We start from the raw sequence: 23,141 nt of genomic DNA on the forward strand, positions 1-23,141 counted from the left end.
ACGCTGTAATTAAATGTGCCGCTTATTGGCCTGTGGTTGGAGGCTGACTTAGCTTACAGAACGCACAGCAGAGCCAGGAAAGAATTTTGCGCAAGCCCGCTGTAACACTTAGCTGGCTGCGTATTAATTAGGACTACTACCCCCAACAGAGACGCAGTACAGTCAGGACGGTCACAGGTAGCCCAAATATATTTTTTTGTCCCAAATGTTTTTGGAAAGGCCCACTGCCTATATAGACAGTATATGTCTTTCACGTTTTTCACTGTCCCTGCCTCAGCACTACTGGCCCTATACTATGTAAAATTACTGCAGTGCAGACTGTTTCCCTCTGAACAGGATGACAGCAATGATGTAATGGGCAATGCAGAGCCAGGAAAGAATTTTGCGCAAGCCTGCTGTAACACTTAGCTGGCTGCGTATTAATTACGACTACTACCACCAGCAGAGACGCAGTACAGTCAGGACGGTCACAGGCAGCCCAAATATATTTTTTTGTCCCAAATTTTTTTGGAAAAGCCCACTACCTATATAGACAGTATACGTCTTTCCTGTTTTTCACTGTCCCTGCCTCAGCACTACTGGCCCTATACTATGTAAAATTACTGCAGACTGTTTCCCTCTGGACAGGATGACAGCAATGATGTAACGGGCAATGCAGAGCCAGGAAAGAATTTTGCGCAAGCCTACTGTAACACTTAGTTGGCTGCGTATTAATTAGGACTACTACCCCCAGCAGAGACGCAGTACAGTCAGGACGGTCACTGGCAGCCCAAATATATTTTTTGTCCCAAATTTTTTTGGAAAAGCCCACTGCCTATATAGACAGTATATGTCTTTCACGTTTTTCACTGTCCCTGCCTCAGCACTACTGGCCCTATACTATGTAAAATTACTGCAGACTGTTTCCCTCTGGACAGGATGACAGCAATGATGTAACGGGCAACGCAGAGCCAGGAGAGAATTTTGCGCAAGCCTGCTGTAACACTTAGCTGGCTGCGTATTAGTTAGGACTACTACCCCCAGCAGAGACGCAGTACAGTCAGGACGGTCACAGGCAGCCCAAATATATTTGTTTGTCCCAAATTTTTTGGGAAAAGCCCACTGCCTATATAGACAGTATATGTCTTTCACGTTTTTCACTGTCCCTGCCTCAGCACTACCGGCCCTATACTATGTAAAATTACTGTAGTGCAGACTGTTTCCCTCTGGACAGGATGACAGCAATGATGTAACGGGCAACGCAGAGCCAGGAAAGAATTTTGCGCAAGCCTGCTGTAACACTTAGCTGGCTGCGTATTCATTAGGACTACTACCCCCAGCAGAGACGCAGTACAGTCAGGACGGTCACAGGCAGCCCAAATAGATATTTTTAGCCCAAATTTTTTGGGAAAAGCCCACTGCCTATATAGACAGTATATGTCTTTCACGTTTTTCACTGTCCCTGCCTCAGCACTACTGGCCCTATACTATGTAAAATTACTGCAGAGTGAGGACGCAATGCTCTGCACGGCCGATATACAAAAAAAAAACCAAAGGTGCAACACTGCAAAAAGCAGCCTCAACAGTACTGCACACGGTCAGATGTGGCCCTAAGAAGGACCGTTGGGGTTCTTGAAGCCTAAAATCACTCCTAACACTCTCCCTATAGCAGCTCCAGCATCAGCAGCACTTTCCCTGAGCTATGTCAGAATGCAACTGTGGCGAGCCACGGGAGGGGCCGAATTATATACTCGGGTGACACCTGATCTCGCCAGCCACTCACTGCAGGGGGGTGGTATAGGTCTGGAACATCACAGGAGAAGTTGTAATGCCTTCCCTGTCTTTCTATTGGCCATAAAAGCGCGCTAACGTCTCAGAGATGAAAGTGAAAGTAACTCGAACATCGCGTGATGCGCGCCTCTAGTAACCAGCATCTCGAACACGCTAATACTCGAACGAGCATCAAGCTCGGACGAGTACGTTCTCTCATCTCTATTGGTGGTGTGTGTTCTACCACCGAATCAGCACTGTATGTAACTTATTTTATAGACATAAATATATACTTCAAGGATGGTGTGAGTGGGTACACACAATAAATCAGTTGCCACTACATCTGTACCTAGATTTTAGCCTCATTCAATGTGGTTAATCTGCATGCGTTAAAACCAATGCAGATTCCGTGTCAAGAAGTGGTATATCGGTTCTTTTTGTTCATGATGTGGAGTAAAAATACGCGCTTAAAAAAATATGCACTCTGTATAGACTACAACATGGATTCCTATTAAAATCAATGGGAGACTTAAGTTGCTAATTTTGCTGCAGATTTAATACAGGATCAACATGGAATATCTTTTGGGATGATCAACTGCAATGCACTGAGATGATGTTCCTAGCTACTTGAATGCAGACATAAGATTCTGGAACATCAAGAACCTGCTAGTTTTCATATGTGCACCCAGGTCTTTGTAGCGATGACTGAATTCAATATGTTATAGCAATAAGATATGCATTCTATTGTGTATATATTGTCACCGTAGCAATGAAATCCTTTTTCAACTTTAATGAAACTTGTCACCGAAAGGACCAAAAATAACAAAACTTAGCTTTTATTGATTTTTAAATAATAAAAAGGCGTCCTTATATTTTCTCATATGTGCTAAAAGTCACACAATAATTAAAAACAGTAGGGCTTAGGCCTCCTTCCCACGAACGGATTTCCGCCGCGTAATTCGCGGCGAAAATCCGCTGCGTTGCACGCAGCTATTAGGTTCTATTGAACCTAATAGCTCCATGCTCACGATGCGTAATTCCACCGCGGAATTACGCACCGCGATTTCTCCCGTCCTCACCCGCAGCATGCTCTATTTTCTGCGGGTGAGGACGGGCTGTACGCACTGACGGCTTCCATTGCAGTCAATGGAAGCCGTCCATTCACGCTATCTCCCGCTGTAACCAGCGGGAGATAGCGTGAAAAAACGCTTTCCCGCCCACCGCCGAGCGTCATATGACGCCAAATGACGCGGTCCGGCCGCGTCACGTGACACGGCTGGTGACGCGAGAGCGGTGGGCGGTGACGAGCGGTGACGAGCGGTGACGCGGCGGTGGTGGGCGGGGAAGCGATTTCACGCTATCTCCCGCAGGTAAGTATAGGGGCTCTGGGGGGCGCCGTGACGGGCTTCACAGCGGAATATTACGCCTCTCAGGCTGTCAGGATGTAAAATGAGCAGAGATCTCATGAGTAGCTCATAGATGAATACTGCAGCTGTTCCATTTAATGCAGCCACTGTCTTTATTCATCTTATATATGTTCTACCTGTAATAATCACTTATACAAGTGGGAGCATCATCTCTCCGGAATAGAGCCTATGTATAAGTAGGAGAGAGAACATATTGAAAACACACTATTATTTGGAACAACTTATCTCTATCCTTGATAATCACTGAAACTGTCGTCTGGTTGCAATTAACCTTGGTATATTATCACATGAGCCATAAGAAATGAATGGCTCATGCGATCAGTCATAGGCATAAGGGAATACCATAGAGTATCAAGCCAATATAAGCTTGGGTCTGCGTTATACAAAAACATACTCCGGACTTAACACCTAATGGTGACATATCGGGGTGATTTCTATATAAATCAATCACCGCGATATTGTTCTAGAAATAATAAGAACAAATACGACCCAAGCAATATTAATGAGCAACTGTTATAAATGGGACGACAGTACTAGTAAATGTGTGTGTCAGGTACAATATTACTGACTGTAAATTAACAGACATCACTGTACCGTGACTAATCAGAGGACATCAGGCCTACCCTGTGATAGAGAACTAAAAGTGTTCAAGGTCACTGACAGTGAGTGCTTCACCACACTTTAATAAACATCTGGTGGCGCAAGTCATTGACAAATAGAAATCTGAGTAACCCTGGATAGAAAAAGACATCAGGGAATACAAAAGTGGTAGAAGTGGTAGAATTCTCGCCTGCCACGCGGGAGGCCTGGTTTCAATTCCCGGCCAATGCACCTAGATTGTTGGGACAGAGCAGTATTCATCTATATATCTAAGCCCTACTGTTTTTAATTATTGTGTGACTTTTAGCACATATGAGAAAATATAAGGAAGCCTTTTTATTATTTAAAAATCAATAAAAGCTAATTTTTATTATTTTTGGTCCTTTCGGTGACAAGTTTCACTATTGTGTATATATATATATTTTTTATATGTTTCTCACATCAGCCTAGGCTAATATGCATATATCTTAGTATATCTACCTTCTTAGGCCGCCTGCAGACGAGCGGAAATCCCGCCGCGGGATTTCCCGCGGGATTTCCGCCGCTGAAAGTCTGCATAGCAGTGCATTACAATACGCACTCCTATGCAGATGGCCGCGGTTTGGCCGCGCGAAATCTCGCGCGGCAAACAAACCGCGGCATGTTCTAATTTTCTGCGGGGCACGCACTCACCTGGCCGCCGGCTCCGGTCTGCGCATGCGCCGGCTGCGCGGCAGCCGGCACATCAAAGAGCCGGGGCCGCCAGGCGCGGGTGAGTACGCGCTCGTCCCTGCAGGCTCTGGGGTCGGATCACGCGGCGAGATTTCTCGCTGCCGGATCCGACCCGCTCGTCTGCAGGCGGCCTTACGGTAGTAAATAGCTAGCAGCTAAGTGGATAACTTGTTCATGTTATACACTAGTATGTATTAGATTCTTATGCTGTATCTCCCACACACAGTTCTCAGGCCTAACATTGCTCTCCCACAGGTCTTTCTCACAAGAAGCCCTGGGACCCCCACAGCTCATAAGGGGGAGCTGCTCATACCCCCTACCTTTGCATTCCTCAGGCCAAGCAGTGATATTAATAAGTCTATTCTAGTTTTGTTTATAAGAAATCACGTGTTTAGTAGTAACATACACCTTAACGCGTTAACATACATCAGTAATTACAAACTAAGCCAATCATAAGTTCTTATTACTTTGGGGCGGCGTGTATTTCTATTGCTGCATCATTTTGGGTATATTTGTACCATGATGTTATTAATAAACAAGATTTATATTGCCTTTGACACAGATGTGTGTCCCTGGCTATATCAGCATGCATGCACTTCTCATAACCAATTTAGAGCAGTACAGTGAAGTCAGAGGAAAAATATTTATTTTCTCATAACAAATCTGTGAAGAAATCAATCTAAGGCTAGGTGCATACTTGCTGTACTGCGAGTTTCACCCAAATAACTCCGGTACACTTGCATCGGACAGCACAAAACACCTGTCGATGTGCTGCTATTAGTACATGGACTCTGCACCATAATATGCATTGGCATGTCCTATTTCTCGTTCGTAAAACAGAGATGAAAAGGACATGCCTCAAGTTTTTGCACGTGGACCATAGGTGGGTGTAAAAAAAAACGACCATATATATAGCCTCATAGTCTGTAATGGAGCCATGCAATGGATTAATACATACAGTACCAGCCCAAACATGCAGTGTGCTAGAGGCTTAAAGCTGTCTTCCCACTTGGCAGCTAAATCACTGTTTTACAGCATCTCCTTGGTGTTTTCCAAGCAAACAGAATCATCTGCTTCACTTGTACAAGCCAATCCTTAAGAAACAACATCACAAAACCATGGCATTTCGCAGAAAAACGCAATTAACATGCACATCAAAAATGCTTAGAAAATGTCATAGAAACATGATGGAAGTGAAAATCAGATGCCATTTGGGAACACAGCCTGATTGCAATCAATTGATCAATAATTTATTCAATCAGCATCCAACGGAAGGTCATGTTGAATAGTGACACTATGCTGTGCATGCCTAGAAGGTGCCATACTATGGAGGGAGCAAGCCAAAAAAATCCTTTAGATCTCTTTTTTGCAGGACCTCAGGAATGAAGGGCAGGATCAACATTTGTGGCTGTGTAGTCTGGAAGCATATCCCGGATCATAAAAAACAAAAAAGCGCTCCATAGATCAGCGGATCACAGGCAAGAAATAAAAGGATACAGCATTCACCTGTATGGGTTGCGCTGACGGCACAACCCCTTATGAGGACAATGTATACATCTGCAGCCCATCCAGGGAAAATGGAGTATCCAACCCCAGGCAAACCAAGAGAAGGAAGAGGAAAAGAGTATGACCATGGCACTGCTGCAAAGGGAAGACCAAATGGGATGAAGAAGAGTCCTATATTAGGATGACGCATTTCCTAGGATTTTTATTAAAATATAAACGCTGTTTCAGCATCATCCTAATAAAGGACTCTTCTTCATCCAGTTTAGTCTTCCCTTCACAGCAGCGCCACAGTCCTCCGGTTTTCCTCCTCCTTCCCTCTGTATCCTAGATTTATCACCCTGACTCACAGTGCAGAAGAAGATTAAAGTGGGCAAGACAGTGCTAGTGTAGTTATGCCTAGAGACAGAGTGGCCTATTTGAAAATGTTTGTGTTTGGAGCTAGGCAACTCAAGGAAGTAAGAATTTGGGGCTGATAAGTAATTATAACGTACGAAAAATAAACCAAAAATGCAATTTAGCTGTAGACCCCATCATACCTAATCCGAGTAAATTTTAAAAGTGTACTGTATGATTTTGACCTTGATGAAAAGTTTGCACAATTCTATTTTTTTTTTTATTATTTATTTTTGCCTTTTAGAAGACTGGGGAAGAAAACTGCACATCAGAGACAATGTGGCTGAAAATAAAGGTGATTGTCTTAATAGTGGTGAACATCTCACATTTCTATTTCAAAATTGTTTCAAACGGACAGCATAGAAATAAGAAAGTGGGAGCACATATCTGGCACATGTATGACACTCAAGCAATCATATTTTGTCAATGTGATACCAATGGGAGCAAACTGGACTCAATGGGGAGATTTAGCAGAACTGGTACAAAAGGAAACATGGTGCAGTAGACCATATCTACCAATCAGATTCCTGCTATCATTTTGTAGAGGCCTTTTTTCAAGGTTAGTTGCAATCTGATTGGTTGCTATAGACATCTACCCAACATTTCCTTTGCACCATGTTTAATAAATCTTGCTAGTTCTTTTTAAGAATAAGTCATTGAGTTGCCACCACCTCAATTCTAGCTGCTCGGAAATGCATGCGTTTGCAACGTTTTACAGTTTAAACCCATTTATCATTGCTTACAATCTCTTAAAAGTAACTCACCGGTATGAGCTTAAAATTGGTTTGTGAATTATACTATATGGGGAATGATTACTTGTTTGCATTGTTCCTCAGATCATGCTCTTTGGCTGCTTTTTAGCTCAGCTCTAATAGGACAGAGCTGTGATCTGTAACTATAGTTTAGATATATTATGTAATCTAAAGTAGTCTGAGACACACACCTGTCTGCCTTCTCTGCAGCCTGAACCAATTATGAGCAGGGTGTGTGTCCCAGACTACTTCTAATTAGGCACTGTATGTAAACTATAGTCACAGATCACCATTCTGGTCTAATAGAGTTGAGGAAAAATAAATAGCAGGTAATCAGCCCCTGTAGTTACTGACTTACATTTCAATTTTCAGCTCCTGACTGCATGGTTGCTTTAAATTCGCAGTATATTATTATACTACATGTGAACTGGTATCACATTTTACAACATTTACACTAAATATTATACTGTAGTTGAAGATAAAGCATTTGCTAGAAGAGTATCATATTAAAAGGTTTATCAATGATTTAGGCCACTTTCACATCTGCGCTGGAATTTCCGCTTGAAGGTTACATCGCAGATGTGCCACAAAATACCGGAAGCAAAAGCACTGCCTTTTCATTCCGTAAAATGCTGGATAACTAAGCAGTAACCAAACGGACCCCATTAACGTCAATGCGGTCAGTTTGGCACGGTTTAGTTACGTCATAAGATGGATCCCTTTCGGCCAAAGGATTCCCCTATCCTGCTTTCCAAATGGTGCAAGAAAATAGAACCCCTGACACAGATGTGAAAGCAGCCTAAATCTATTATAAACAATGTTGTACCAATCCTTGCAGGTGCAGGAAAACAGATCTCTAACGAAAAGACCCTCAGAATCATGAATACCATGAGCAGCAGAGCAAAGGGAAAAGATCGTCTTACTGGTAGAGCCCAAAGGTAAACGATCAATTAATACATCTTAGATATGTTACAATATCATACAATATGGCATAGGGATGACGCCATTGATAATAATAAATAAGGACAGCTCAGCATCTCTTCCCCCTCCATGCACAGTGACTGCTGGACATGATACAGAGCGTACCCATTACTGTCCTATAGATTTTGATGTGCCGTTTTCTAATCTCTTGAAGTCTAGAATAGTGGAAAATCCTTGCAGACTTGGAGTTTATTTAGTTGGATGCTTTTGTCAAACTTTTGATTGCCAATGGCTGGCATGATTTTACCAGTAAACAGCCATTTTACTCACAAAACTACAGGACCATGAACAAGTGACGTTATATGAGAACATTATCTTGTGACGATGGTATCTGTTAAGGTTTGGGATATAACCAGTCAGTTCTTGAAGTTGATGTGTTGGAAATAAAAAAAAAAATGGGCAAGTGTAAAGTCCTGAGTAACTTTGACAAGGGCCGAATTGTCATGACTAGATGACTGGGCTGGACACTGAGGAAAACGGACAAGAGGAAAATTGATGCCTACAAACATTAGCGCTGAAAGAAACTCCTACAAATTCCTTGGACCGCCAAGATTACGTACAAAATAGTCCTAGTCCGCATCAAACCAAAGTTTTCATTGGAGGGCATAATTACGAAACAGAGACTGCCATACTTTGAACACATAATGCAAGCTAATTCATTAGAAACATCGATAATACTTGGAGCAGTCAGCGGCAAAAGAAGACCGGGCTGCCAAAGCACGCACTGGTTTGATACTATGAAAGACAACACCAACATGCAAATGATCGAACTGAAAGAAGCGTGGAGAGGGCTGATCCATAAATAGTCAGAGGGTCCATCCCGACTTAATGCATAAAGATATCTAGATATGTTGAAGGAAAAAAAACACAGCAATCATTTTAGTAGCCCGGGAAAAAAATAAGGTCATTAAAATACTACATGCATAAAACCACTAAAAAGCTTCTGGTCATTCAGGACTGAACACTTTGGTCATAAATGGTTAAAACAACAGCTACTGTATTAGTTTAGATCTACTTTGAGACACGTTTTTGTGTCAAAGTTTTTACAGTAATCATCTGCAACTTATTTTTTCCATATTGGAAATCAAGAGTTTACTGGGACTTGTGTCTTGCCGTATGTGGCCATCTACAGTAGCTATAACCTAAGAAAGCACCATTTTAGTTTGAAAACTAACAAATTGAATTCAGTTCAGAACTGTACAATCCAATTACGGTGTTCAGAATAAAGTACAATTCTCTGCTCTTTCTTCCCAGATAATTAGCAATATGTTTCATACCGCACACTGCCTTGTGGAGCTAACAATAGAAGTCTTTGGGTCTCAGTGGGACATTTTTGCATTCCTTGGGGTGTAAATGCTATGAAAGCAACAAACAAGTGCCGTTCTGCTAGTCTCTATTCAAAGAACAATTTCTAAACACTGCACTTATTATCACTTAATTCTTTCTTTTTCCAGAGCTCAACGAACGCACAAAAATTCTCTGCCCCGCTGAGAAGTGCACTCAGTGCTGTAAATTGAGGGGGATAGTTTTGTTTCACATGGGTTAAAAATAAAACCTATATTTTTTTTTTAGCTTGACATGCCGGAGCCTGTGGAATGCTCATTTATAAAGTTCATGTGGGAATACAAATTTTTATAGAGCCAGTTTCCAAAATTTGATTCTATATATGGACCACAGCCTCCCTAATTCTAGTTTAATACAAGTTAGGGCAAGTGGTATGTTGAGTAGACTCATTGAGGAAAGAATTGTATAACCAATTTGACTCTCCCTTTATTAATGCAAGCAAATATAAAGTTTTAGGGCATGTGCCCCTTTATCAGATACACGCTGGACTGGGCACATTTATGAATTGGAATAAAGTTTTGATGTGCCCATTTAGCCAAGAGGCTTGATTATTGTAATCTTGAGAAGTCAGGTCAAGCCTTGAATGAGCCTATTGCTTTTTCTCTCCATTACATCTGCATCAAAGCTGAGGGATTTTTGTCTTTACCTGCCCTGGGGGTCTAGCACGCTCACACCCTACTGGATTAGTGGTTTTCCAGGCTGGCAGAATGGTTTCTCATCTCCAGTGGTTAAGCTGATACGCTGAATAGGATCATTATACCTGAAGAGGATCCCTTTGGGGTGTTGCACCATTTTTCACACAGTTCACAAATGGACGATTTTTTTGAGCTGGTGACAATTATTTAGGTACTGGGCTATGATGAGAGTAATGGGCAAACATTCTTACCTATAAGTGCTTCAATGTAGAGGTAATCAGTGGATTGAAGACAGCAAAGGTTTAGTGGCAATATCTATAAATGGATAAATTGGAATGGCCTTTAAAGGATGAGCATGACGGAAGGGGGCAGGAGAACTAGATTAGTGTCAGGATGACCTAGTGCTAAAAGGTGCAGAGGAAGGAGCAGGGACCTGACACAACCTGGCCCATGAGATTCAAGAGAAGACAACTTCATCTGAAGCTCATTGGGTAGAAGATTGCCTGCAGTTCCGAAGTCCAACCTTGTATATATACAATATAATGGTTTTCTTATATGGCAGAATGCTTGGATGATAGGCAAGACTTTGGTAAACTTCGTAACACCAAGAGGACACATGACTAACACACTTGTTTTATTATTTGCTTGTAGATGGTATATCATAGAACATGAAGGTTTTTATTATTTGCCAGAGGACTTTCCTGAACAGGTAAGTCCCATTATTTCAGTATTATAAAGGAATTCTTCACAGTCAAGGGAAGTCAAGTTGTAAATAGAGATGATGAAGAGGTTCACTGGATTTCATTTTGGAGTATGAATGGAACAGGAAAATTACTCAGTCGTGTAGTAAATTCATCCAAAGATTTACTCACCTTGTAATATTGAGGACAGTGTGTGGGCACGTGCATGGAATAAATAGGTTGGTCCGATGTGCTCACCGAGTAGCAGCTTCCTGGGTGAACTTAAGGAATCTGTCACAAGCCAAAGAAGAGGTCCCAGTGCTTGCCAAAGTGCCTTGGCACTTAAAACGGCTGATTGGTCAGGATGTCAGAAGTTGGGTCCCTGAAGATCTGCTAATGATGACCTATCCTTAGGATTAATCATCAATGTCAGATCAGTTGGAGTCCCTCTTCTAGCAATCAGACCTATTAGCTCTTTGAAGGGACCATGGCACACGGACAAGTGTACTGACCTATTTATTGGCCTGTAATATCACATCCATAGGTCACATGACATTTTTTGCAGCTCAGTCCCAATGAAGTGAACATGAATGAGTTGCAATACTGAACACAGCAACTATATATTGTACGGCACTGTGCTTGGCATATTCCTTTAAGTCCCTCATAACGCCTCCTGAGATGGTCATACGACCTCAGACCAGCTCAGATCTAATAAAGTTTATATGTTTGTAGTGAATTACTCAAACTGTGTGATGTTGTTGCATGAATCCTACCACAGAAACTCCCTAGAGGAGGGTAGAGAGATAGAAAAGGGGTAGAGCAAACCTGGTGTGTATGAGGGTCCGGAGCCCAATAAGATGTCCGGGGACCAGAAGCCTCAAGGAACTGAAGGAAAAGGGGGGGGGGTGGATTTGTGTGAAAGTTAAAGGGGTTGTCCCGCGCCGAAACGTTTTTTTTTTTTTTTTCAACCCCCCCCCCCCCCCCGGTCGGCGCGAGACAACCCCGATGCAGGGAGGTAAAGAAAGCTTACCGGAGCGCTTACCTTAATCCCCGCGCTCCGGTGACTTCAATACTTACCGCTGAAGATGGCCGCCGGGATCCTCTGTCTCCGTGGACCGCAGCTCTTCTGTGCGGTCCATTGCCGATTCCAGCCTCCTGATTGGCTGGAATCGGCACGTGACGGGGCGGAGCTACACGGAGCCTGCATTCTGCACGAGCGGCTCCATAGAAGACTGCAGAAGACCCGGACTGCGCAAGCGCGGCTAATTTGGCCATCGGAGGGCGAAAATTAGTCGGCACCATGGAGACGAGGACGCCAGCAACGGAGCAGGTAAGTATAAAACTTTTTATAACTTCTGTATGGCTCATAATTAATGCACAATGTACATTACAAAGTGCATTAATATGGCCATACAGAAGTGTATAGACCCACTTGCTGCCGCGGGACAACCCCTTTAATTTCACTAGAAGGCACTGCCAACCAGAACGAGCTATAAACTGGTGAACAAAATAGAGCAAATTGAAAAACAATACTGGTGATCCGGCGCTGTTCTCCAATGAATTTCAACAGGCAGTGGGATAAGATTTATTCAACTTCTCTTTTTATTGTGTCAATTAAAACCACATATCTGCTGATTGTATTTGACGCAATAAAAAGAGAAGTTGGATAAATCTTATCCCACTGCCTGTTGAAATTCATTGGAGAGCGGCGCCGGATTACCAGTATTGTTTCCCCATTTTCTAAAGGAGGATAAAGACATTTCTGTTACTGATGATGACCACACAGCTCCTGTCACACAGTTATAATAGAGGCGATCACAGCTCATCCTCCTGATTACATACTTTGTAGCTTATTTAGAAGAATATAAAAGATAATGATAGTTAAACTCAACCCCCCAGCAGTCAGAGATGGTATAGCCCCCTAGCTAATGCTGTGCTGATGCATCAATGATTGATTTAGAGTAAAAGTATTAAATCTCACTCTCAAAATGGTGTCTGATAAGCATCTGACAGGGGGCTGCACTGCATGGAAGTGACTGCAATATAGAGAAGAGACCTACAGAGTGTGACAGGCAATCAGGTGAGGGGGGCAAGGATGGAAAAATGTGTTTTTTGCCTTTAAAGAGAGTCTATCACCTTCTTTATGGGCTTAAAGTGGGTGACCCGCTGAATTTGGGGATGTAAGTGGTATGCGTACCTCCCCTGTTGTTTTCCCTCGGTATGAGCTGCTGCTCACTGTATTGAGGGGCGCTGCTAAGTAATTGTAAAATTAGAACAGGTTGACTACATAGCAGCATCACTCATTGAGCAGTGGTTTTCAGCACTGACACTGGGGGAACAATAGGGAAGGTAAGTATTACACTTGCATCCCAGGACTCAGCAGTTCACCTACTTTTAGCCCATAAGCTTAGCCTAAAGCGCGAAAAGTAGGTGAAAGATTCCCTTTTAGTCCGTTTTTCATTAATTTAGCAAAAGTGTAACAAAGTGTGATTTTCCTTTAAATCGGATTACATATTTCTTGACCTTTTCTCTTTTCATCCCACAGAAAAGTCTTGATAATAAAGTTACCATTAAACATTTAGAAGGAAATTTCAAAGAAGATGAATTTTTAAACACAGAAAAACTAAAAGTTCCTGTCCAAAATAATTATTCATTGGAAAATGGAGAAAAAATAGTTTTTGCAAATGAGAAAATACTGCGGGAAAGTAAACAGGATGTTCCATTTCATGGGAAGAAAATGGAAGTAACAAGCAATGATCTACTGTCAGAGGGTCAAGAAATGATAGAATATCTGTCTGTACTGCGCAGTGACAGTGAACCTGATGAGAACTCTGCAAATTCACAACATAAACCAAGCAGCACATGATCTTAGTGACGAAGATACAAACTACTTTACTAATGATGCATTCACTTGGGGCAGATTTGTTGCAGAAATTTACATGATAGTCCTAAATTTCCACTATATTCATCAGAATGGGGCTTGAAGAATACAATACACATGCAGCCGAAACATCCAAATTCAGATTTTGTGACAAATTTTTAGGTGTAGCTATTTCTGCAACAAATCTGCCCCATATGAATTCATCCTGAGGGTATGTTAACACATAGCGGATTCTCTGCAGATTTTGGTGTGGATTTCACCTCATATGAGGGTTCTTCACACAGGCACGCTTTTGTGCGTGGAAATATGCTTGCGTAAACCACTTACATTAAAATCCATTGACTTCAATGCATTCACTCACATTACTCATTTTTGCGCTCGCATTTCCGTCGGGCGAAAAAAATACACAATATGCTCTATTTTTCTGCATATTTGTACACCAAAGGCCCAATAGAACTCCACAAGAACATGCGTGAAAGACGGCATAATTGTACAGCCAACTGTCAGGAAGCTATAAAGTTTGCAACTAATTGCAGGGAAGGCACAGCAGACATTTTAGAGATAGTTAGGAACCCCAAACCGCCGAAGCCTCCTTCTAAGAACAATCTCCACAACCAAAGAACATCCTCGTCATCAGAAGACATGTCTTCAACCTCAGCTCCTCTCTCACAAAGTACTTTCCCAGAAACCCTGCAGGATGGTGTCATGCCGCACATTTTGACTACTTATGGGTGATTACAGTAGGCAGTGTCAATGATGACAGCATGGCATAGGGCTAATTTTTTTTTTGTGCGTGCAAATGCACAGCTACAGTGAATGGAAAACAAATATTTATGTACGCTATTACGTGTGCAAAAAAGGCTTATTCACTGGACAAGAGCAAGTGTAATTCTGCTTACACTCGTCTGCAGGAGCCCTTAAAGGGGTTGTCTCGCGCCGAAACGGGTTTTTTTTTTTGCATAGGCCCCCCGTTCAGCACAGGGCAAACCCAAGGGATGTGTTAAAATAAAAAATATATATTACTTACCCGAATCCCCGCTCTGCGACTTCTTCCTTCTTCCTACTTCTTCCTTCTCCAAGATGGCCGGCGGGATCTTCACCCACGATGCACCGCGGGTCTTCTCCCATGGTGCACCGTGGGCTCTGTGCGGTCCATTGCCGATTTCAGCCTCCTGATTGGCTGGAATCGGCACACGTGACGGGGCGGAGCTACGCGATGACGTGTAGAAGGGGCGGAGCCAGAACGCCGCTCGTGCCCGGACCGACCAGAAGGAGAAGACCCTTCTGCGCAAGCGCGTCTAAAAAAGCAAGAAGACCCCGAAATTAGATGGAGCCATGGAGACGGGGACGCCAGCAACGAAGCAGGTAAGTGAATAACTTCTGTATAGCTCTGATTTAATGCACGATGTATATTACAAAGTGCATTAATATGGCCATACAGAAGTGCTGAACCCCACTTGCTTTCGCGAGACAACCCCTTTAAGGTGTGAAATTTGCAGCGAAAATCTGCAGCATGAATTGATGTGCTATAGATTTTAAATCTGGTCAATTTACGCTGCAGATTTTCTCTGCAGCTTGTGGACGAGATTTCTTAAAATGCAGGAACTTTGCATAAGCAAGTTGCACAAATGGGCGATTGTATTTTTAGATAGACGTAAAATATTGATCAGAATTAGAGATGAGCGAGCACCAAAATGCTATATATATATTTTTTATTTTTACACATTTCTGGATGAATTGCAGGGAAGGGCTTATATATTTAACCCCTTCCCGACAATTCATCCCGCGATCGCCGGCAGCCCATTGCTTTCAATGGAGTCGGCTGTATTGCCGGCTCCATTGAATTCAATGGGCTAACATCGTTCTGCCGGGACCAGGTGAGTATATATATATTTTTTATTTTTACACATTTCTAGATGAATTGCAGGGAAGGGCTTATATATTTAAGCTCTTCCCGACAATTCATCCCGCGTACGCCGGCAGCCCATTGCTTTCAATAGAGCCGGCTGTATTGCCGGCTCCATTGAATTTAATGGTCAGTGCTCGTTTAATCGAGATGAGTACCGCGTGGTGCTCGTATCGAGTAACGAGCATCTCGAGCACCCTAATACTCGAACGAGCATCAAGCTCGGACGAGTATGCTCGCTCATCTCTAATCAGAATATAAAATAAACATCCTATAACTTCTGTGTTGCTCTTCCTTCACTTCCCTAGACAATATACACTGACTGTGCAGCGTCCGAGGAGCGGGCCCACAGCCGAGGAGACAGCGGGGTAGAGAAAGGCCTTGTCACGGGGCTCTACCATTTCCTCCCCTGGGGTAGCTCGGGGCCTGACCACGGTGCTGCTGAGGGAGATCAAAGGGGTAGTAACCAGAGATTACCTTAAATCCAATTGTCACTCGTGACACCACCATTCGTCTGCTGCGATGGATCTTCCAGATGAAATAAAGTAGTCCATAAACAGGACAACTGTCTGAACAAGAACCGGGAACAGTTGGTTCTGTACGTTTACTGTAACCTTGGCAAAACTCCAATTCAACAAATAGTCTTTGTACAAAAATAGAGGAACTAGAGTGATGCAAAATAGAGGATTCTTGAGGTACTCGGAAAATCCACAGTGCCAGTTATCTGTATGATCCAGTTCCCAGCAATTCTCTCTCTCTACTGGCCAACACTCACTCCCATAGACCACTACTCTCTGTAAGAGCCTTCTCCTACTCCTGGTGCTCAGTAGCAGCGCCAAGGTTTCCTGGGTAGAAGGGGCCCAAGTCGGGCATGGGGAAGTTGCTGAGTCTCTTACTTGTCCTACACACAGATGACTTGCTCCTTTCTCGCTGACTGAACTGCTCACTTCTCTCCTACTACGGTACTACATACACCACTTCTACTGATCCTTCTACTTTTTCTCTTCCCTACTACTTTTTTCTCTTTTCTCCTTCTGACCTGACTGCTCATTGCATTCTTGCAAATACATATTTATCAGGCGCAATCACATGACCACAGACGATACACACAAAACGTTACACTTTCCAGACAGGACAGCACATACCAGACATTAATCCTTTCAGTCCCGCAGCTATGCAACACACACAACCCTGATGCATTCCACAAACAAGACACTGACATGAGACAAACATACCCTGCTTCCCTGAAAATAAGACATACCCTGTAAATAAGACATAGCATGATTTTCCAGAATTTTTTGAGGATGCAAAATGATTTTTCAGGCTTTTTGAGGATGCTTGAATTATAAGCCCTACTCCAAAATTAAGCCCTGCTAACAGTTAATTAAAAAAGTCAATTTAAATAGAGTCCAGGCAGCTATACATGTAAAAAAGTTAAAACTTTTTGAACAAAAAATAATATAAGACACTGTCTTATTTTCGGGAAAACACGGTAGAACATTTATGGACGGGCCCTATTAACTCTGGGCCACTACAACTGCAAACAGTTGCACGAAAAGTAGTCTTTATCACTGCAGAATAATCATTTATCCATGAATAATCACAAAAGGAAACTTTTATACTGCATGTCATAGAAATGAATGAAAGAATAAAGAGGAATCAATAAAGAGCATATTTCAGTTTTTCTAAATACAAGCATTGCTATATTATAAAAATTATAGAATAATCTAGAATATATATAGAAGAATATATAGAATAATTTTTTGGTCTGTAGTTAGTCCGTGTTTTACAGTCCGTAATATAAATCTATGTGTCTTTTCACATGGCCATATTTTTCACAGCAGGGTTTTAAAAATGCAGCATGTGCTACTGTTGTCTGTTTTTGCCTCCGTATTAGCCAGAGGCGTAACTTGAAGCTCTTGGACCCCAATGCAAAACCTGTAAGAGCCCCCTAAACTATACTGCTTAATTCATAGTGCTGAGCTCCCTATATGGATAAGAGAGGCCTTATGGGGTCCCCTAAGGCTCGTGGGGCTGGGTGCAACCGCTTCCCCTGCATCCCCTATAGTTACGCCAGTGGTATTAGCATTTATTGGTATTATTTTCTACTGGGCAAGTACGTATCTGTATTTGCCTAGTAGAAAAGAAAACCAATGACTGGAAATACAGATCAATATGGAATTGTATTACAGACGTGTTACAATACGCTCTTGTGAAACTGGTTTAACTGAGGTTTTCTGAGATATTGAAAAAATAACTGAGTGGGAGGTCATTGCAGGTTCAAACTACATTTCACATAAGTCACTGCAGGTTGCAAAACCCTGTGTTATAGCTCCTCCCCTGGCTTCTGCACTGCGTTGCTATGCATGTGTAATTTTGTCGTACGGGGACTTATAAGCTATTGTTTCTCTGTTACCAGCCCGAAGGCTGAAGCATATTAAATATATATTGTTCTGTTACACATAAGTATAAACGTAATTATAAGTATCCAACAAATGAAATTTAGCTACTGTATACTAACTTCACCTTTTCTTAAAGTTCCCTAACTATAAACATGTGTATGTAATCTCCTTTCTCAAGAATGTAAACTTTTGCTTTGTGACGTAAGTGGTCGTCAAGGAAACGGGGCGCTGTTGTACCAGGAGCTTGCCCAGGTGCTGATTCTGTACCCCTCCTCTCTGGACATATGGAAAGCTGAAGAGCAGAGTGTAAACTGGATGTTGGGATGCAGCGATGATCCCACCTGCTGCCCCCCTTGGCTCTGCCTACCACTATTTTCTGTACATGTAACTAGTAAAAGAGATAAGATGAACCAATAAGTATTAGCTTCGAATAAGACTGCCTACCTAGTATTTAAGAATCTGTTGTGATGTCACAAGTCAGTCTGGATTTGAGAACCTTTATGTCTCCTAGACTCATTAATGTCGACATTGAATAAATCTTCATTTCCTATGTCCTGGGTATCGTAATGGATGTCGGCTCCTATTTCAATTTAATGGGTTGTCCCACATAGATAAGTTCCATTCACCCTATTAAAGCATATAGATGTCTTAACAGGGGGTCCCCAACTCTGAACCTACTCATCCCACTCGATAGTCCATCTCCCTACCCCAGGTCAAGACACAGACAGTGTATTCTGTGTACTTCTGGAGACTGTGCAGGCCATTCCATTCTCTGAAGCCTACCAACGTCTTACGTAGTTCTGACATAACCTAGAAATTTGTTTTGGATCATTGTCTTGCTGTAATATAAACTCCTGACTAACTAGGCGTACACCAAAGGGTATTGCATGGTGTACCAAAATGCTGTGGTAACGCTTACTGTCCAGTGTGCCTGTCACCCTGCGCAAATACTAACTCTGGATCCAGCAAAAGAACCACAGTGTAAGGTCTCTGCTCATTTTTGCAGCCCTTATGAGGTTTCAAGCAGCTGCTAGCATCCCTCTGCTCTCCCTGTCTGCTTTGGTCCAGCACTGAGAGGGTTAACCAGCTCTCTGCTCTCAGCTCACCTGAGGGGTTAATTAGGCATTACTCCTCTATTTAAGCTGAGCTGATACACTTCCTGGTTGCCTCAGAATAGGTGTTTGTTAGTTCCTGACACGCAGCTTTCGTTGGTCACTTTGTGCTGTCTTAGTTCTGTGTTTGCAGTCTGAGTTTTGTCTGATCTGTGTTGGGTCTGTTTCAGGCCTTCTGATCTGTCTATGCTAGCGTGGTTGCCAGCTCTCATTCCATATCTGTATATGTGTCCGTGCTTCTCTGTGCTGGATCTGTTGTAGGCTTTCTGATCTGTCTATGCTGGCATGGTCACCAATTCTAATTCTGTATCTGTAGGGTTTCCTGCCTCCAGCTGGACATAGCAAAGCTAACTCCTTGTACCCTTTTGTGACAAGCTGTGCACCGCCCACTAGCGAGATATTTTACAGCCCCGGGTGTTTGATCCAGGATTGATAGATTTAGGCTTAAATTAGGCACTACCCACTTATTTAAGCTGAGCTGATGCACTTCCTGGTTGCCTCAGAATTGGTGCTTGTTCGTTCCTGACACTCAGCTTTCTTCGGTCACTCTGTTCTGTCTTAGTTCTGTATTTGCAGTCTGAGTTTTGTCTGACCTGTGTCTTGTCTGCCTCTCTGTGTTGGGTCTGCTTCAGGCCTTCTGTTCTGTCTGAGACTTTTTGCATATGTAATCTGTTTGTACATCTATTTTCTGTCAGTTTCCATTCCTGTCTATGATTTGCCCTTGATCTGTCCTGCATCTGTGTGCTCCTTTGTCTGCTGCCAGTTCCTATGTTTGTTACCCTATCAGGGATAGTCAGACCCAAGGTTCCAGTGCAGGACTTCCCTTATCGGGGTGATCGCCTTGCTTAAAGATGGGGGTCTGCCATTCTTTCTGTTGCCAAGAGTCAGTCTCCCTTTTCCTGGCAACGGTTTGTCTATCTGAGCAGTCAGCTACCAACCGCTCCAGGACTGGCCTCGGCCTGGTGGGTTGGTCCAGGGGATCCACATCCATAAATTCGTAACACCCAGACTATCATGCTTCCTCCTCCATGTTTGACAGCTGGCATCACACACTCAGGAACCATCCTTTCACTTACTCTACATCATACAAAAACCCTGTGTGATGTACCAAAGATGTCCTATTCTGATTCATCAGTCCATAAGACCTTCTTCCATTCTTCAGTAGTTTACTAGAGGTGCTACTTGGTCCAACCAAGTCTTTTTTTTTTTTGCAATCTTAGCAGTGGCTTTCTTACTCATATTCTACCTGTCAAATCTATAGATAGAAGTCTTCTCATTACAGTTGAAATAGAAACTTGTTTATTTTTGCTGCATTAAGCTGTGTTTGCAGATTTTGTGATGTAAGCTGCTGATCACACAAACTCCTGACTCTCAAAAACTTGTAATTTGATTTTGTAGTGGCCTTTGGTCTGCCAGACCTCTTCCTGTCAGTGTTTCTTTCAGTTTCTTTTTTTTTTTTTAATCAGTATTTATTGAAATTTTTCATATAAACATACATACAAACACAGAATGGGTCTGAGCACGGTATCCACCCGGCTTGTCAAACCATAATATATGCTCTTAGTGAAGCAAATAAAAGCTTGAGCTAGCACGCAATCCCAATGCGGGAATTAACTTAAACGACGCGCCAGGGCATAAGAAAACCATTTTCAAAAGGAGAGATAAACAAAGACGTAGACCCCTTATACATAAGAGAAAAGGGGGAAACAAACGGGCAGGGGCTAGGGGGGGCAAGGAAGGGGTGGGAGTAGGGAGAGGGGGGGAGGGGTTGGTTTGGTTACGAAGCTCAGTCTGCTCCATGGGGTTTAACATAGAGCGTATCAGAGAAAAGGCGGTCAGTGGATGAATTCCAGAAAGGAGAAGCCTCTAAGAGGGGGGGTGACGGTGGGAGGAGTTGAGATTACGTGGAGGCCCAAAGTACTTACATTGTACAGGGTCAGTGCAAGGATCTCAGGTTGTCGTCTGCTCCACGTTGGCTCCAGGACGGACGAACCCCACTGCTCGCCAGGGGGCCCATGTCTCAATAAATTTATCATGGGTCCCATTCGCCCAGCTTGAAAGCTCCTCTAGGTTAGTGAGGAGGTTAACTCTATCCCTCCACAAGTCGACAGTGGGAGGCTCTTTTTGTTTCCAAAGCAAGGGAATTAGGGCCTTGGCAGTGTCCAATAGCAGAGCGATCGTTTCTTTCAGTTTCCAAGTGTCTTTTGATGCTACAGGAAACTGTACTGACTGCCACCTTGGCTTTCTTGTAATTTCTCTGTAGGTCAGACCTACACATCTAAGGGTTATAATTGGAAGTCTGTCTGCTTTGGTTAATTGCCTAGAGGGTGTAATGCAGTGGTGACTGACGAAGGCTCTGTGCAGCCGATACACGTCTGGTTAGAGATGTGTACACCTGGCAATTTTAAATATGGCTAAATAAAAGAAGATTACAAATTTTACTCTGCAAGCAAGCGTGGATGACACTTTTTTCCTGCATGGAATTTTTTGCTGTTTAAAGCCCAGAACTGGGGGCAGGTAAACCCGCTTGAGCAAGCAGTGGATCGTGAGATATATGAAGTGAGCAAGCTGACAGCACAGCACACCATATTCAAGTGTCTGTTGTAACACTAGTTATATAGAATCAGAGGGTTTGAAAGTAATCTAGAAATGTTGAAACTCCTGTAGGAATAGTTTGCATCCAAATTCAAACCACAATCTGCTTTCTGTTCTGCAGAGAAGTTGTCCCTAATGTATTTTCTGAAAAAAGCCCTCTTCTTAAAATCATAAATTCAGATTACTGTTTCATTTTAGGTTAAAATTTAATAATATTTTTGTTTTTTACTTACCTTTGAACCATTTCACATCATTCCTGGACAACTGTTCTAATGTCTAAAATAACTGGAAGAATTGAGGTGTTCTAAAACTTTTGAAAGGTGGTGTATGCTATATGAGGAGTCAGCACAGCAGCCAGAAAACATGAAATAGCATATCATGTGACCAGCGGTGGTACAGGGAAAAGCAGGGGCACTTTAGGCCAAGTTATTGTCTCTATCAACCTAAGAGGAGTGCCAGTTAAAGTTTCCAAAAACCTCTTTAAATAACATTTCTTCCGTTTCTATTATCCTATTGCACATCTTTTTGGTTATTTTACCAAGCAAATTGACGTGTCTTTCCTTTGAATGTGTCTAAGGTCATCTTCACATGTGACATAAATGATGCAAAATTTCGATTGATGGAATTGAAGTGGAAATTCTGCAGCATTTACCGTACAAGCCAAGTGGAGGGGATTTAAAAAATGTCCTTCACATGGTACTGACATTTTCCCACTGACTCACAGATGCAGCACTAGCTGCGATCCATGTTGCTAAAGTCTTAAATAACCCCTAAAGTCTAAAAAGCGTACAAGTATAACCTCCGTGTGCGGTGTTTCTATTGAGCAGGATAGTAAGCCTATCTTGTTCCATATATAGTGGGTGCTGGTTCTTTTTGACACCTAACATCCGCCTGCAATAGCCACAATCAGCACTCACGCTGATTGCAGCCCGCTAACCTTTTATATGACGCTACCAATTATGACAGCAGCATTTAAATGCCCCAATCAATGTGCTGCCATATTCTAATACAGGCCCCTTCTGTGCCCCCACATTCTAATAGTGTCCCTTTTTGTGCCCATATACCCTAATAATAGCTGGACCACTACTAGGGTGTGAAGGCACAGAAGAGACCACAATTAGGAAGTGAGAGCACAGAGGAGGCCACTATTAGGCACAGTATTATCACCATTATTGCCACTATGGCCCCCTTTGTGCCCCCCATATAATCCATGCCCCACAGGACAAACCCCAGCCAGACATTCTAATTTCTATATACTCTGCATGCTGCCACCATGTCCAATCTCATACACAGTGAAGTTATTTTCATTTCTACTCACACAGAGGCAGGATACACAGCACTTCTGACTATATAACAGTGCTCAGCTTCTCCCCCATCTCCTGTCCCATTTTAGTGCAGGAAGTCGGAGGAGGGGGGAATGGCATGAACTGTGTTATACAATGAGAAGTGGGGGGCATCAATATGTCT

The 23,141-nt window shown here is 42.7% G+C and overlaps 1 protein-coding gene across 2 annotated transcripts in view; it reads left to right on the top strand.

The window, feature by feature from the left end:
- Positions 1 to 18,476, top strand: part of CCDC9B (coiled-coil domain containing 9B) — a 91,535-nt gene extending 73,059 nt beyond the window's left edge. The window contains exons 10-13 of one of the 2 annotated variants that reach the window (XM_066588770.1): positions 6,631 to 6,681; positions 7,977 to 8,076; positions 10,750 to 10,807; positions 13,324 to 18,476. In XM_066588770.1, coding sequence (XP_066444867.1) covers positions 6,631 to 6,681; positions 7,977 to 8,076; positions 10,750 to 10,807; positions 13,324 to 13,644 — 530 coding nt within the window. In that variant the 3' untranslated portion in view covers positions 13,645 to 18,476. The remainder of the gene's footprint in view (positions 1 to 6,630; positions 6,682 to 7,976; positions 8,077 to 10,749; positions 10,808 to 13,323) is intronic. The other variant, XM_066588771.1, reaches the window with a different exon arrangement.
- Positions 18,477 to 23,141: the final 4,665 nt, after the last annotated feature.

Source organism: Eleutherodactylus coqui, unplaced genomic scaffold, assembly GCF_035609145.1.
Source record: "Eleutherodactylus coqui strain aEleCoq1 unplaced genomic scaffold, aEleCoq1.hap1 HAP1_SCAFFOLD_85, whole genome shotgun sequence".
In the NCBI taxonomy this organism is placed as follows: domain Eukaryota; kingdom Metazoa; phylum Chordata; class Amphibia; order Anura; family Eleutherodactylidae; genus Eleutherodactylus; species Eleutherodactylus coqui.